Below are 16,995 nucleotides of genomic sequence, written 5' to 3'. Positions count from 1 at the left end.
CAAGACTGCGGAGGTCGGTCCGTCTGTCCGTCCGTCCGTCCGTCCGCGCCGGGCGCGTGGCTCCTTTGTGTACAGCAGCTGCTCCTGAATGCGGAGGCAAAGCCCGTGGCTTGGCACCGAGCTTTTAAAAAACAACAGCCCTCCCTCCCTCTTTCCCTCCCTCCCTCCTTCCTTCCATCCCTCCCTCTCTCCCTCCCTCTCCCCTGCCCTCCCCTCCTCCCGCCGAGGCGGACGGGCACCCACCTGGGCTCCGCCGCCCACCTCTCCTCCTCCTCCTCCTCCTCCTTCTCTCCTCTCCTCCTTGTTTACCTGCACTTTTCCGCCGCCCCTCTCCCTCGCTGCCCCCCGGCCCTCCATCCTCCCCGCTCCCCGGGCAGGGAAGGGCTCGGCGCCCCCGCAGCTCCGCTCCCCCTCGGCGGTTTGTCCGCGTCCCCCCAGCCCCGGGGAAGGCACCTGAAGGTGGATCTATTAAACCTCCCGGCGGTTTCTCCAAGTGCACTTCTTGGACCCAAGCACCGGCATGGATGTAAGATTTTACCCGGCTGCGGCGGGCAGCTCGCTTCCCGGAGACCCCTCCAACCTGGACTTTGCCCAGTGTTTGGGTTACTACAACTACAACAAGGTGATTATTCCCGCGTGTGTTAATTCCTCCTCCTCTTCCTCCTGCTGCTGCCGGTGCCGGTTCCCCGACAGCCGGAGTTGGGGCTCCGTCGGGACGGGGAGGCTCGGGCGGGGGGGTGATGGGGTGGGGGGATGCCCGAAAGCCCCGGGATCTTGCGGGGCCGTGGGACGCTCAGCCCCGGGAAGTTGGTGGCGGCGAGTGACGGGAGAGAGAGCCGGGCCGCCTCCTTCCTCCTCCTCCTCCTCGCCAGGCCTCGGCCACCCCGGGTGCTCCGGTGCCGGTAACTTCGGGGTGCGGGTCCCTCTCCACCCCCCCCCTCCCCGCAGCCGCGGAACAAAAGGCGGCTCTCCCGGGCGTGCAGCCTCCGGGGGCTCCGGCCGGGACTTGCTGAACTTCTCCCCGGGCTGGAGCCTCTTCGGGGGTCGGGCAGAACCCCCCGATGGAGCCCGGGTATCCCTGCCAGGGAGAGGAGGGGAAGGGAAAGGACCCCCCCCCCCCCGCTCTGCTCTCTCTGGGGTGATCCCGGCTGTGCTCTGAGCGAACAGGAGGATTATCTAAAAGTCCATCAGCTGCTCGCACGGGAGGGTGACAAACGCTTTTGGTTTGAGGAGGATTGTCGGAGAAGTTGCGGTCCCACTTCTGTCTGCTCCCCCCCCGGAGCAAACCTTCCAGGCGGGAGCAACAGCCACCTCCCGGCGGCTCCCTTCCTTCACCGGCAAAAAAAAAACCAAACCAAAAAAACGTGTTTTAATAACGCGGGGATGATTTGTTTCACAAATCGCCCGAATCTGGGAAAGGCAAAGTTAAGAATGACACTGTGAGTCATGCTATTTTGCAAAAGCCGTAGCTGTTTGCACTGCGATGTGTCAATAGCACATTGAGCTATTAGCGCTGGGCCCTCACACATGCACATAAAGATCCCTTTCACGCTGTGTTTTTCCTGGTGCTGTGTTTGTCCAACCTCTGGGGCCTTTTGTGAGGCACTGCATGAGATGCTGGGGAGAAGAAGGGTGCTGCCCAAAGCCTGAGCCTTGTGTTAAAACCCGCGGTTTTTAGAGTCCTTTCCAAAGGAGTAGGTAAAGTTTGATGAATTACAGAGGTAACGGAGAGGGAGAAATAACGTGGGCTCAAATAAGGAGGTTCCGTGGCTGAAGAAAACTTTTCTCCTGGAGAAATTGCTTCCAAATTAGATCTCCTGAGCGCACTTTGCTGCTGCTCTTGAGGATGGTCTCCATCTGGGCTGCTGTGGTGGTCCAGTTTGTCGGTGGTGTTTGCCTGCCTGGTGGAAGGGCAGGGATGTCCTTTGGCTGGCGATGGGGAGCGGGTACAGCCCCTGCCCCGCGCATGCTCCCTGCGCCCGGGCCATTAGCATGCTGCTTTGTTAGGAGTTAATATAGGAAGGCACAGGAGCATGAATTAAAGATGAAACGTCAACCTGGACTTTGAATGCTGCTAAGGACTTCAGGAGCTCTAAGATGCGTGGTGGATGTTCGCTGTTGTCTGATACGCCAACTAATTTTGGAAACTTGCAACTCTTAACTGACAGCAAGCTCACTGTAAATTGCACTTATTCAGTAACTTTATTGTGTTATGCAGGCTGTGTGTTTTTTTCAGGCTCTGTTACAGGTTACTGTACGTGCTCTTTTTAATTTTGATTTTTTTGCAAAATTTTGACTGGCTTCTGAAAACCAGTAGTTTCCTGTGTCCATTGAGTTGCTGCAAATGCACAGTTATATGTAACCTTTTGACTGTATTTCCCCTCCTCGTACAATGGGAACAGAGCACACATTCAGAACAAGCCACAAGTAACTAACTTTTTGCCCTATTCAAAATCCCATTTCGGCTGCCGCGCTCCTGAACGTAATTTTTGGCAAGTGCCTCCTAGGCCAGGCTTCCAATCTGCAGCAGAAAATATTTTAATTAAGGGAGTCCAGCTCGTGATGCTGTGTGTCTTACAAGGGGTATCTCTGCGCTGCGGTCAGCTCGTGCGGGGCTCAGCTGGGGAGGCAGGAGCGTGGTGGTTGTGCAGGTGTTTCAAGGACAGGAGAGGAATTTGTGAATGAGTTCCTAGAAAGGAGGATCTTAACTGTGTTAATCTAATCTCCTCTTTCTGCGTTGTTTATAATCTGTAACACCAGGAATCATTGTAAGTTTTTGTTGGGGTATTTTTTTTAAATTTTTTTTTTAATCAACCTGGAAAAAATAGTATGTTTATTTTCAAATCTTTCCTCGCCTTCTATCTGTTCTGTCCTTTTCCCTGTGTTCCTAAGGACAATAAATGATTACTCTGTTAGGCACCGAGATGACCAGAAGGCATAGAAAAAAAAAAAAAAAAAAGAGTTGAAATATTTACTCTGCTGAAGTAAATGGGAGAACTGTTATTGATTTCACTGGGGACAGTATTTCACCTCAAGTCTTTCTGAAACTCATTTGAGTATCCTGCCCACTCATCCGTGCCTGCTTCATTGTTAGGAGCCGAATCCATATTCTCCTCGTGACAGTGACATTGCCTGTGACAACTGCCGGGAAGCAGGACGCGTGATGGCAAGAGTAAACACCTTGCCTGGTTGTGTATGTGTGCAAAAGCAGAATTACACATGTGAAAATATTCTCAGGATGGCTGAGACGTAGAGTGGATGGCACAGGGCCTACCTGTGGAAAACTGTGTCTTGTGTCACAAAGTCTGAAAATACTCAATACAAAGCCTTTGAGTGAAAACATCGCACCCTGCGAGACGATGCTGTCTCCCACAACGTGCTTTTAGCAGGTTCTCTCAGCAGTTTCTTCTCCTTTAGTGGGCAGGGCCCTGGCAGGTTGACCCCCCGGCAGGGCTTGGGGTCTCCTTGCCCTGTGACTACCAGCGGCGGGGGGAACTGCAGGGTGAGTCCTGGGCTTGTAACCCCCCCGTGCCTGGGGGCTGTCCTGGCCCACACCTGCAGGTACCCTTCAGTCGGTGGCCTTCTCCACATTTGTTTTTTTAGAGCAAATTCATGCTTTTGGGATTGGTTGTTGATAGTGGATAAGTAGGCCTAGGGGAAAGGGAGAAGGTTCCAGGGAGACCTTACAGCAGCCTTCCCGTATCTGAAGGGGGCCTGCAAGAAAGCTGGAGAGGGACTTTTTACAACGGCACGCAGTGATAGGACAAGGGCTAATGGCTTCAAACTGGAAGAGGATAGATTTAGATTAGATATCAAGAAGAAATTTTTCACTATGGGAGTGGTGAGACACTGGAATGGGTTGCCCAGAGAAGCTGTGGCTGCCCCATCCCTGGAGGGGTTCAAGGCCAGGCTGGATGGGGCTTGGAGCAACCTGGTCTGGTGGGAGGTGTCCCTGCCCATGGGGTTTGGAACTGGATGATCTCTAAGGTCCCTTCCAACTCTAACCATTCTATGTTTCTGTGATGCATGATGTCATCTTGGTTGTTTTTTTTTGGGTAAGCATTAGTTCTGAGCATGTGACAGGTATTTGAAAAGGGACTAAAGTACTTAAGCATCCCTGCCATTATGTGTAGTACAGCAGCTTCTAGAAGATTCCAGATTGGGATCATTTATGGTGAGAATGGCGTGCCACATGGTCAACGCACCTAAAGGGCAAAAGAGGAAATAAAGACACAGCAATATGGTGATTTGTCCAAGGTTACACAGTCGGTCACTGACATAATCAGGGCCACAACCAAGGTATTCTGAGATTCAGTCCAGTGGTTTATGCTGAATCTCATTTACTCTAATAGGATTACTTATGTGTTTAAAGTAAAGCATGCGCTTAAGTGCTTTGCTGGATCAGGGCCATATTTGATAAGTTTTCCGTCCTGGTGTGAGAGAACATAACTTGACCCTGCATGTGTCTGGCTGGTGGTGGTTGGGGATGAGAGCGATGCACCTCTGCTTCATGGAATTGCATGGGTGAAATCATGGTCTGCCTGTTTCTAGAAGAGTCCTGCTGCGATGTGCTAAAAAAAAAATCACCACAAAATAGCTATAAAAATTACAGAAAGTTGAAAGAGACCAGCTGTTGTAAAACATTCTGCTTCTGTTTTGAGCCCTTTTATGGTTCTGCAGATGGAGAATGATTTTGGACATTTGCTATAGTTGAGTAGTTTTTTCTAAACAAACTTTTTCACTTATTGAAATTACATGTCTTGTACTAAAAATATTTAGGGAACTACTATTCATCATAGCAAATACATTTTTTTAATTTTTTTTTTATTAAAGGAACCATCATTCTTATAATGCAATTTGGAAAAAGGAAAAGAAAACTCCAAACCCAAAACACGTACAGCTCAGTGCTTGAGTTATCATTATATTAAATTCCAGAATCCTTACTTCATTATTTAGCTGTCCACATTTTATAATGTTTATCTCTTCTCTACAGATTGTCCTTGCAGGGTACAAATTTCAAACGTACATACCTTAATTTAGGTGCTAGCATACATATGTGAATGTCAGAGCTTGATGTTTTTGGCTGAAATATTTTGCATTTCACAAAGGAAGCTCGGGAAGGTTATCTTGTTCTTCCAGAGGTAAAGCCAAGACAGCGGTAGTTTAGTAGCGTGCTGAACTGGGGCTATAAGTCATTCCTGTTAGTGCCTGTTGTTAGCAAAGAAATGGATTACAGTTATGCAAACGATGGAAAATTACTCTTCTTGCAAATTTAGCGTGGCTCTGTATGCATAGGTTTCTCTTTCATCTAGCAGATGGTGAGAGACAATGGGTGCGTGTGTGCTGAGGCTCCGTGCTCACTCGTCGTCTGCCCTGCCTACAAGCTCCTTTACATCTGGGCACCCCCTGGCAACTAGAAGCTGATGTGTGCCGTGGTCGTAGCCATACCTACAGCCTGACCATGGCAGAGGTGGCCCCAGGTGGTGGGAGAGGGCCACAAAGCACCAAGGAGCTCCCACAAAGCAGAGAGTCGAGGTGCACGAGCAGGGACACCAATACGGGTCTCGCTGGAGACAGTTTCAGCAGGGGATTGGGAACTTTCTGTTGCAGTGTCAGCTCAGTGAAGGCCTTTTTATCTTCAGTTATTTCCCACTGACCTTCTGGCACGTGTGGCAACTGTGCCGAACTGCTTCTTTCCCAGAACAGCCCACCCCTGCCTCTGGTATCTCAAAACCTCAGAACTGTGCAGGCAGCTACTGCCAGGGAGCAAAAAAAGTTCCCAAAATATTTGGCTGTCCAGTCTCACACTAAAAAATGGTGGCTGTGATTCCCAGAGGAAGTGCAATGATCAGATGAGTATGTCCACAGGAACACAAATTCTGATTTATATCATGGCCATGACTTCTGTGATGCTGTTTTTCAGGAGGTATCTTCCTGCATGCACCATGCACTTGAGGAGCTGGCTGTGATGGGAAACCCCTGCACGCCAAAGGCAGGAGCCCTGCAGGACCCGTGTTGCTCAGAGTGAACACGTGTTAACGTTGATACTAATTGGATTGTACCATGTAGAATTTTCCTGTTGCTCAAATAATGCCGTTCCCGTACTGAATGTACCATTTGAGTTGGTTGTATACAAAGAATACTTAGTAGAAGTTGATTTTTAAAAGTATTTTTAGATGCTTTCGTTACCATAGGTTACACTTGTATTAGTAAGATACTTGAAATGATATAGAGTAACATATGAAGAGTTTGAGTTTAATGCTTAGAGGTAACCTGGAGTAGGTATGGTGTGTGTGATGGCTAGTGGGTGTGTTTTCAAATAATAGTAATTTGTAGCAATCACAACTCTGATGTGTGCGTGCCATGGGCTTGACCCCCCTCTTGCTGGTCGGGTTCTAGATTGAGGGAAATACTGACTAAATCCACTGGGATGGCAAGAACCCTCTTCCCGAAGGATCGCCTGCATCCCAGGTTGTGCTGCACATGGGGGTGCCGCGTCCGGCCGGACCCCCTAATGAGTTATTATGAATTTCTAATAAAACCTAAAACAGAAACACAGGAAACAACAGCTTATATTCTTTGGCAGATACTTGGGATGAGGATAGCTTGGGTCGACTGTAAGTCGTGTGACTCCTTTGTGGCAGTTTTGTGCAGTGTTTGGCAAAGCGAGGCCGATCAAAGGGTGACCTTTGGGTTCTGCTGCGGGCTTTTAGTAAATTTACAGTTAATACATGCCTATATATTTGTTGAATTCTGACACTCCCTAAAAACCGAACTAATGCTATTGAACGATGACAATCTAATTTAAGAGGAGAAGAATTTGTACAGCGCTAATCCTACCTTTTTATCTGTAATCACATTTCTACTGCCGTAAAATTGAGTACTGTTACACAGCCCTAATAGCAGGGTTGAATTTTCAAATGCTTCAAACCCTTATCTGATCGCCGTCTCCTATACCGTTGCCTGTCTGTGTGATGTATTTATAGAGTGCCAGTCACCATAGTATCTTTGCGATGATTGCTACCAAAATTGAGAACTCTGAGGTGAAAATCTAATCAGGACTTTAGATAACAATGTCACACAAGAGCCTTCTGGTCTTTGCCACCGTGCTCCCTTCAGATGAAGGCTTTGATGAGATCACGCTTGCTGCCGCCTTATTCATTATTTATTTTTGTAACGAGATTTCTATTTCGTATCTTTTCCGCTGCGTGTTAGCACCTGTCAAAGCAATCCAAAATTCTGTTTTGAATGTATTCTCTCTGTTTGTACCTGCAACAATATATTGAAAACTACAGGCGTTACGGGAATGCTGAACTAGCGAAAACCAAAGGGGGGACTGTCATTATACAACTGTTCCTGCCATAGGTACCTCACACAGCTGAACAGATGTTCTAATGAACTTTCTCAGACACTTCATGGTAACGGGCAGACATGCTGAAAATACTATACTCATCACGTTAAAAATAACTGAGTTTTATGAAAGAGATATGATCGAGCAGTGCTGCAGGCTCAGTTCGGTTGGAAAAGGTGTGCTACTAAAACTAGACAATATTAGTTTATTACCAAAAATGAAAAATGATTTAAACAAGCAGCTCATCTAGTTTTCAGTTTGTTTGCATAGTCCATGTGCCAGCTACTGGCATCAGTGCTCTCTGTTTACTCCTGCATGGCCAGTTTGCCCAGCAGCCCACATTTTGTTGAAAAGCACCGTGTAAGTATCAAGAGGGAAAAGAAAAGCAGTCCATTCCCTAAAACTGCCAGTTGAAAGAACCCCTTAATATCCCTTTAAGCTTGATTAAAAAAAAATAAAATCATGGATAGAAATCTCCTTTTTCTTTTTTTTCTCTTTCTTCTGGCACTTGTATCTCAGCTTTGTTTATGCTCATTGGAGACTGATTCTATGTGGACATCTTTCACTTACTTATATGGGCATTAGATCAGGCCTGCCCTTGGCATTTCATGGGAGAAATTGTTATCAATTCCATGTTTTATTTTTGCTGTCTGGGTCACTGCGACCATATATTATCATTCCTGGCCAAAGACTTGTGAGAGCTAAAGCTAAATCTTATGGAAAAGAGTGGGTTGTGACATAGTGATGTTAAAAATGAAGGGTGCGCTGGGATGAAATGCCAGGATTTGGACTGGCAACCTCTGAAATAAGGGATCTGTTTGTCTTCTGGGCTTTTTCTTGGTTGGTTTGTTGGTTTTTTTTAAATTATTTTTTTCATTGTTGTTGGCATGATCTTATCTGCTGCTGGCTGAGGTGAGAGCTGCAGAGGCAATAGCATGGGTATCTCCTCACTTTCCTCATCTGCCTTACAAAGTATGTCATTGATGATGGTGGAAGATCATTATGATAAAGAATAATATTGCTTGAACAGATGCATTTACATTTAGATTTTCTTTTCTCTAATAGTCTGAAGAGTTTTGATCAACTGGGCAACCCAACAAAAGGTTGCAATGTGTGAAGTCACCAGTATGGTAGGATTTGTGGAGAACAGAGTCTACATGCAGATGCTTTTGGTCACTTGAAGCATGTTGTCTTCACCGATCTGTTTGGTTTTCTTAAGAAAATTTTTCAAAAGAAACTATTCTGTGTTTAGCACCCAAAGCGGCTATAGTTTACACTGTTTTTATAAACAGTTAAGATGAGAGAAATTAGATAGGGATCAAAAAACCAAATAGTGTTAGATACACAAATTGAGTGTTTTGTTTTGGTGTGGGTTTTGGTTTGGTTTGGTTTGGGTTGGGTTTTTTTGCAAGGAACCCTTGTTTTGGTGTGGGTTTTGGTTTGGTTTGGGTTTTTTTGCAAGGAACCTATCCCTGGAAACAATCTGAACTGTATGAATCATCTTTTCTGTCCCAGTGGGAAAAGTCCTGTATTTAAAGTCACTGAATTATATAAAGGTTTGTAGGTTCAGGACATATTTAAACACCTCAATATTGATTAACTGTCTAATTTTGATATGAAAAATTGTGTTAAAACCATGCAAAAATCAATTGCGGCATAGTGGAGTAGCTTATTTTCGGAGCAGATCATATTTATCTGCCGTTCTTTTTGTGCTAATCTATAGTCATATGGCTTATACAAATAGTTGAAATTTGAGTGGTTTAGGATACTGTATATCAGTATTACTTTGTTATTAATAAAAGTGCTGTTGTTGAACTGTACTTTTATCAGTAAACTATTTTACTGATGGAGGATTAACAGCTCTATTTTTTTAAGCAATTTGCTTTCTTAAATAAATAGGAATTTGGTTAAGCACAGGAAAATAGTCATTCTGTTTGCTTTAGTAGGTTAATGCTGTTACTTTTGTGGGTTCTTGGTAAGCTTGTGGATGGAATGCTAACAATAGGTGGCCATGTAAATATGGGGATATCACGGTATTGATTTGTTCTAGGGAAAAACTTGCTAGTTGTGGTTTCCTACCACAACCCAACATGGTTCCTTTTTCTGCTATTGTTTGCTTGATATGGTTTGAAATACATTAACCTTACATTTAAAATAATAATAAATAAAAAAGCCTAATGTATATATATGGCAAAATAAACAGACTTTTACATGTGCATTTTCTGCTCTTTTCCACAGCAGAACTGTAAGTCAATACACGACTGATCTCAAGACTGTACACTGGGCATACCACAAATGTAAATACATCATGAGGTGCAAATGTGAGAGCTTAATTTAGATTTGCACTACAAAGTAACCATTAAAGTAAATAACGTGTTTATACCTATGTTCGTGGGTTTCCGAGGGTGTCCAGTAGCTGTATTTCAAATGATAAAATGGAGTCATTTGTATCACTTTATTTTTTCCTCCCAAATAACTTAAAAGTCCAAGAGATGATTAATTAAAGGGATTTAACAGATGCTTCTGCTGCCCTTTCCTTCTGACATTTTTAAAACCTACTTAAAGTTATCTTTCTGCTCCCGTGGTGGTGCAGCTGAGACCCCAGGAGCACATATGGGGTGGTAAATCAGACAGGAGTTGTGTCACCCAGGGCAGCCTGGCTTCCTAAAGGGTGTCTTGTGTCATCGCTTCCATGGGAGAGACCTACCTCTTCTTTATGACGTGGCAGAGGGGCCGGTATGGAAAGCCACCTTTGTTGCATGCCCTTACTTTTGTCTAAGCCTTTTTTAAGGTGGTAGCTTTGTGCTGGGGTCTTGGGTGATGTTTGTAGGGTGCATAGGGTGTTGCGTGGCTTGTTGAAAATGTGCAATGGTTGTTTCAAGGGTTTGACAAGCTGTACGTAGGTGCCTTCTCAGTTCTGAAGGTTGTCTTACCTTGGCCTTTTGAGAGGAACGTTTGAATTGGAGGTGTGCATCAGTGGCTTCAGTGAAGAGCTTCAGCCAGGCTCTCCCAGTCGTTGTGCCTTGTGGGGATGAGGACTCGCCTCTGAGGTTTAGCCTTTGGGAGTCAGCTTTGTGGGTACCTTGCCTGTGAGAGGACTCTCAGAGCGTGCTTTGCATCAACACGTTCCTCGGGTGGCTTCCTCATGTCCCTGTGGCTCTGCTGCCTGCCTTGGCCTGGACCTGCTGCCTGAGAGCACCCAAATTCTTGGAGCCACCCACCACCAGGACAGAATTTCAGCCAACGTGCAGCTCCGACTGAACAAGGGGAAAGGCAGGCTGTGTATTCTAGGGCTAAATATAACTCAGAGAGATTAATCAAAGATCATATGAAAGGAAAACTTGGTAGTTCTGTGCATTAAATATAAACTCAAGTAGGCAAACCAATAGCACTTCGGTATTTGCATACACAGGTTTGTGGTACGTCCAGCGTACAGCTCGGAGATCGATCTTGCTCTTCTGCCTGTAATTCTTCTCAGAAAAGCAGCTGTAAGATTGCATTGTGAGCTTCTGTGTCTGTTTTGCCTCAATCTGCAGCTACAGCTCGCCCAGTTTAAGTAGCAAAACTGTTTTTCTAAATTTACTCGGCAAACAACTTGTGAGAGGATAGCAGCCTTTTGCTGTCTTCGCTGTTAGAAAGTGTTTGGGTAGGGATGGCAAAGATTGGCTTTGACTGCTATCAGCATGAATGCGTTGCTGGCGATAACATATCATACGAGCGCGCTGCCTGTCTTCTGTGTTCTCCTCTCTGGTAAATAGTGGTTTTTCAAGGAAGGTCTCAGAATTTGCCCTTTTGTTAATAGCTTGGCGGAGAGTTTACATACCAGAAAAGAATCCCGATTCTTCACTTGATAACGTATTAAGGAGTGTGGGTTTTTTTGAGCTTTGTGTTGGTTTTTGTAAAGAAAATTGGCGGCTGTTACTTGTAATGCATGTAACTAATAAAAGTTGAATCAAAAACGTGACTCTTGTGCAGTCACAGATTTTTAAAGCACAGACGATGTGTATTGGTCTGCATCAGTTGCAGCGATCTTCCACCGCTGGGGAAATGCGGGGAGAGGCTATTTGCTGCTGTAGAGAGTACATACAGCAGGATACGCACAAATTCTTTGGAGATCATGGGGCTCCTCATCATTGCTTGTAACTTGTGGATTGCTAATTAACTGAATTCCACTGTAGCTCTCTCTGGATCATATTCCATGTTGTTTGTGTGTTTATGCAGGATTATTTCTAAATCAGAGCTTTTAGGGTTACTCCATCCCGAGGCATAAGTGAGAGAGGGTGATGATAAAGAGCTTGATTCATATTATGACTAACTGCAGGTGAACATTATGTTGTTCTGCCTCGTTCTCAGTCTTTCTGTGACTCAAAAATGATAATAAACTCCATTAAAATACTATGACATCAATAGAGTGAGTATTTAAAATGCACATGGAAAGATAAAGTGTAGAAATCATAAAATATAATAGCTATCCATGTAATTTTAGAGTATATAAAGTATTCGTAGATCTTCTGAGTTTCATTTATTCTCTGCATGGGTGAGAACTGACATCAAGCATTACACCCTCCTTTCTGTCCCCCAGATGTAACCTTTTTCTTATAAAATGAATGTGGAAGTAAAAAAGAAGGAACAATTTCCATGGAGGAAAATCAATTCTGGTCCTTCAGAATCACGGACTCAGACTGATACTTTGCAGCTGCAGTGAGTCCAAGCGATGCACCACAAATCTGGCACAGAACTTTGACAGTGAGAAATCTTTGATCTCCTACTTCTTTTTAACTGCGTTTTTTTCCATTTCTTCTTATTTTATGAGTCTTAACTGTTTTACTTCATCTTCCTCACTGCTGGGATAGGAAGCAGTCATTGGGCTCTGTGTTGCCAAAGGGAATGGCCGTTTGTTGATTTAGAAAAGGAACAGAGAAAGGGCAGTGAAACACCTTAATGAGGAAGAGGGAGTGGTGGCTCGGGATCGCTGCTGAATAGTTAACAATTGGAGGATCAAGTATCTTCAGTTCGCCCAAGTTCCTAAACTTCTTGCAATTCCGGGTGGTTTTTTTTTGTTGTTGTTGTGGGTTTTTGGGTGGAGCGGGAATTTGGGGGGAGAAGAGGGTGAAAATACATCTTAAATGTAAAGATTTTCTATATATTTTGGAGAACTGACCTTTGGTTCTCATTTGATCAAAAGAGATGGGTTCATCTTTGCTTTTCTGTTCTGTTGGCTTACGGCACCCAAGCAAAGGAGCTCCTATCTGCAGCCTTTTTCTGAAACTCTACTTGCCAGGGTTCTTTGAATGTAGAAATAAGAAATAACAAGATTTTAGATGATGAATCTCAGTATGTATGCTAGAGCAAGGCCAGTTGCTTTATTGATCCCAACTACTGAAGTTTTCCCTGTGAAGATGATTTATGTTTATCTTAAAAAAAAAAACCCAAACAATCAATGAGACAGAAAAACAAACTGAACTTCCTGTAAGAACTGATTAAAAACACGCTCAACTTTTTCTTTCCCATCCTTATTTTCTAAAATCTTCTATGGATTCAAAAGAAATGGGTGCAATCCTGCTCTTGCACATAGGAATATACCCTCTTTGAAGAAGAAAGATGTTTCTGCTTTTGAATTGAGCTTCATAAACTTTCTGGAAAAAATTCGGCTTGGAGGGTGTATTTTGAAATAGTAGTTTCTTGGGCACTGAACTGTTCATTTCCTAAAAGGATAAAGCCACTTCTTTGTACCTGCTGATAAAACAAAGGAGTGGGTATCGATGGTACGTTGCGTGGGGACGGGCTGTATCGTTGGGGAGCATTGCTCTGGCTGCTGAAAAGCACTGGTTCTGTCTGGCCTCTCATCCTTACCAGAAGCAGCACATCTGCCCCACTGGAAATCATAAAAAATGGTCTCCACTTGGTTTTTTCCTGCACTTCTACTAAATAAATGAATCAGTATTATGTTTTCCCCAGCTTAGATACCGAACGAAAACGAAGCAAAATGCTATATTCAGCTGCTTCAAGTTGGGAAGGTCTAGATAATCTTCATCTCTGAAGTATGAAAGAACTGACACATAAAATTGCAGGTCTGGCAGTAAAGATTATTTTCTTTTTTATTTTTTTTTTTAAATAGGTACCTTACGGTGGGAGAATTTATTTTTCTTAAGAAAAGAAGACATAAGGGACTGAAGTATCTGTGCTTTAACAGTAATACTGGGAAGAGCAGGGTGAGAGAGAAGACAGTGCTGTTCCAGGTGTGGCTGTGTGAGCACCAGCTATGAGTTTAGAGGGGGAATGAGAAAAAAGCCTTTGTCTTGTGGAGGGGTAAGGTGCTGAGGCTGCCTTCCCAGAGCGGTGGGGACAAAGGAGCAGTAAGCACTTCCAAGGTGCTGAGTTTGTGCTAAATATCATAAACTGTGGCTGGCTGAAACTGGGACCTAGGGGTTGTGTGCTTTTATTTTTGCTTCGGGGACAAAGGAGCAGTAAGCACTTCCAAGGCGCTGAGTTTGTGCTAAATATCATAAATTGTGGCTGGCTGAAACTGGGACCGTGGGGTTGTTTGTACTTTTATTTGGCTTAACATGATTCTTTTAGGCCTCATGTTTACATTCTGAAACACGTGATATGGGAGTTGCGTTGTGCGCTCTGTGATCCCACGTGAGTCTGGTTTGGTCAAGGCCACCATAGATGTGACAGTTACAGATTCAACAACAATTTTGGAGTTATGCACAACAGCTAGTAAAGAAAAGTCATCTCTGAACTCTAATTTTATAGTGGAAAACTACTATAAATGAGATATATAGGTGCTGGGGAGTTACCTAGTATCTATGAACGTGGAGAGACTACTTGGTTCTTCCTCTCAACAGCTAGTAAAGAAAAGTCATCTCTGAAGTCTAATTTTATAGTGGAAAACTATTATAAATGAGATATATAGGTGCTGGGAAGTTACCTAGTATCTATGAATGTGGAGAGACTACTTGGTTCTTCCTCTAGAAATGGTTTGCTCTTACATGGTGGTGGGGAAAAGGCCTTTAAGTATCTGAAACAGGTGATGGAAAAATCCACATCTCAAAGTCTGATGGTCTGTTGAAGCATGGGATCAAATTATTCAATGGTTTGTCTTGGTGTGGGTGTTTTGAGAGTGCACATCAGATAGTCATCTGCTTCCTCACCTCCACGCTCTGCTACCTGGTGACCGCCTCAGCTCCAAGTTTCTAAAAGTATTGTGGTCTCACAGATCTGAATGAGAACTCCATTTTCAGGAAGCCTTTGGGCAGTGGAACTGAGCCAGCCCTTCACGGAGCTATATGAAACACTTGCAAAAATTTGCAGCCCATCTTAGTATCCATTTGTGTTCTTGAGCAATGCAAGTCTGTTTCTCTTCTCCAGAGGTCCTACAAATTGGAAGTGATGGTAGTGGATACCTTGATTTCCCCTTTAGTCCATGAAGGCAGAGTATGTAGTCTTGTTTGTGTAAGAAGTTCCATCTGCCAGCAGCATTGTCAATACTTCAGCCTAGGAAGGGGCAGCTACTACAACTACCTGGTCCTTTGCAGATACACTCCTCTGCCCGAAGGCAGAGTATGTAGTCTTGTTTGTGTAAGAAGTTCCATCTGCCAGCAGCATTGTCAATACTTCAGCCTAGGAAGGGGCAGCTACTACAACTACCTGGTCCTTTGCAGATACACTCCTCTGCCCCAGGGTTGGACATTTAATTACTCGTGGCCTGACCTGATCTGTTTGAGTGGCAAAAGGAAAACTCTGATCCCCTCAAACAGTTGGTATTTTCTGCCATTGTAGAACGTAGCCTCTTCATTTTTAAATTTAAGCAAATCACAGCACCAATTGTTTTTATATATATGATAAAAGTAGAATTGCAGTACAGTAAATTAAGGATAAGAGTTAAATGACAGATTATTAGTTAATGTCAAAGGTACATAGGTACAGCATAATTCCATTCTTTCAATCTTTCCTTGAAATGGGCAGTTTATAATCCTATTCAGGTAGCAAATTGATGAATTTTATACAACTCCCTATATCATTTTATAGAGTATTTGTTCTTGCAGACATAGTGATGAATACATATTTTTGGCTGAGTATTTGTTCTTGCAGACATAGTGATGAAATATGTATTTTTGGCTAGAGTTGCAAGGATGCTTCTATCTTAACTTTACTAAATCAGTAAATTAATGTAAAAGGAATTCAGTTCTAAAAGAGCTGTTGTATTAATTTTCTGTAAGCAAATTAGAAGTTTTTGAGAGTGCAGCATTCCCAGGAAATAAAGTAATCCTGTGATTTTCCGATTTCATCGGATTTTAGTCCAGTGTATAAAAATAACAACAAAAAGAGCTGTTGTATTAATTTTCTGTAAGCAAATTAGAAGTTTTTGAGACTGCAGCATTCCCAGGAAATATGTTTTATACTTTATCCTGTAATTTTCATTTGTATCCGGTTTTAGTCCAGTGTACAAAAATAACGTAATTTCTTACCTGCTTGTACAGGGAAATTGTTACTGTCCTCTATGATGACATTTATTATTATTATTATTGTCATTTCTTTTTAATTGCTGTGTTGTTTTTTGTTTCTGCTAAATTTCTTTTTCCCAGCCTATTATATGATAGAAAAATGTAAGTGGCATGCTTGTTCATTTTACATGAAGATTATCTGGTGACTTCCTGAGATGGTCCTGTGTTTGGAGTATATAAAATTGAAACCGTCCAAGTAATTTTCTTTGAGAAGTTGCATTAAATAAGGGTAAAACTGAGCAGAAATTTTATGGCAACAAAATTCTTCAACTGGGGTGGAATCAGTTTAGTTATTGTTTACAAATGAGATGGCCCAAATGTGTAGTACAATAGTCAAAGACCTGGGAAATCACAGATTTTGGAAGCGATCGTTCGGTTGGACTGGTTTTGAGTCTCAGACTAAAGAAATCTGTAGATTAATTTTGGGAGTCCAGAAAAATTTGAAAAGTAGAAAATATCTGCTAGTTCGGAGGTGTTAAGAATTGGATGGCTCTTCCTGGACATCAGTAGCCTCATTTTAAGAGGTCTGCTTATTTGTATTAGCAGCATGATTTCCTGGGAATTACTGAACTCTGAAATGTTCTGTGAAGATGAGCTGCTTGGTTATGAGCAGTTTGAGCGCAAAAATCTAATTCTCAAGTTTCATTGCTGCTATTTCTTAATGTGTCCAAGGACAGGTTCATAATGTTGTGCAATTGAAGTGCTATTAAAAACCAGTATACAATTTTTAAAGAGGGCTCTAGCTTTGTCTTTTTTTGAAGTGTGGGTTCATTTGTTGCTGGAGCAACTTTGAAGCAAGTGGCTATAGGTGTTGTGAAAGTTTTCTTCAAAGGTTCAATTTTCCAAAGTATTCTTCCTACTTCAGCTGTTTAATACTCACAATAGGATTTTATTTGTTTATGCTTGTGCATCAAATTGGTAATTAAGTCTTTTATCTGAATTTTAAAAAGGAAAAATTAATTATTTCTTCTTCTTGTAAAGGGGACTTTGAAAAAGGGTCTTGGAGATCTGTGAGGCTCCTTTAGCATCACAGAACCCTGAAGCTCAGTGTCACTGCATTTATCCTTGGCCTAATGTATCCAAAACTTTTAATGGTGTACTGGTTTGAGAGGTGTGGGCTGGGGTCTGACTGGC

The 16,995-nt window shown here is 43.2% G+C and overlaps 1 protein-coding gene across 3 annotated transcripts in view; it reads left to right on the top strand.

The window, feature by feature from the left end:
• The window catches only part of TOX3 (TOX high mobility group box family member 3), a 103,004-nt gene that overhangs the window by 17,514 nt on the left and 68,495 nt on the right, over window positions 1-16,995 (top strand). For 2 of the 3 annotated variants that reach the window (XM_014942112.1, XM_014942111.1), the window contains exon 1: window positions 230-622. The exons of the other annotated variant lie outside the window; for it this stretch is intronic. In XM_014942112.1, coding sequence (XP_014797598.1) covers window positions 521-622 — 102 coding nt within the window. In that variant the 5' untranslated portion in view covers window positions 230-520. Of the gene's footprint in view, window positions 1-229; window positions 623-16,995 lie in introns of those variants that run through there. 3 annotated transcript variants of the gene reach the window in all.

This window comes from Calidris pugnax, unplaced genomic scaffold, assembly GCF_001431845.1.
Source record: "Calidris pugnax isolate Ruff unplaced genomic scaffold, ASM143184v1 scaffold28, whole genome shotgun sequence".
In the NCBI taxonomy this organism is placed as follows: domain Eukaryota; kingdom Metazoa; phylum Chordata; class Aves; order Charadriiformes; family Scolopacidae; genus Calidris; species Calidris pugnax.
Note: the sequence above shows the minus strand (reverse complement) of the source record. Positions and strands in the feature narration are given on the sequence as shown.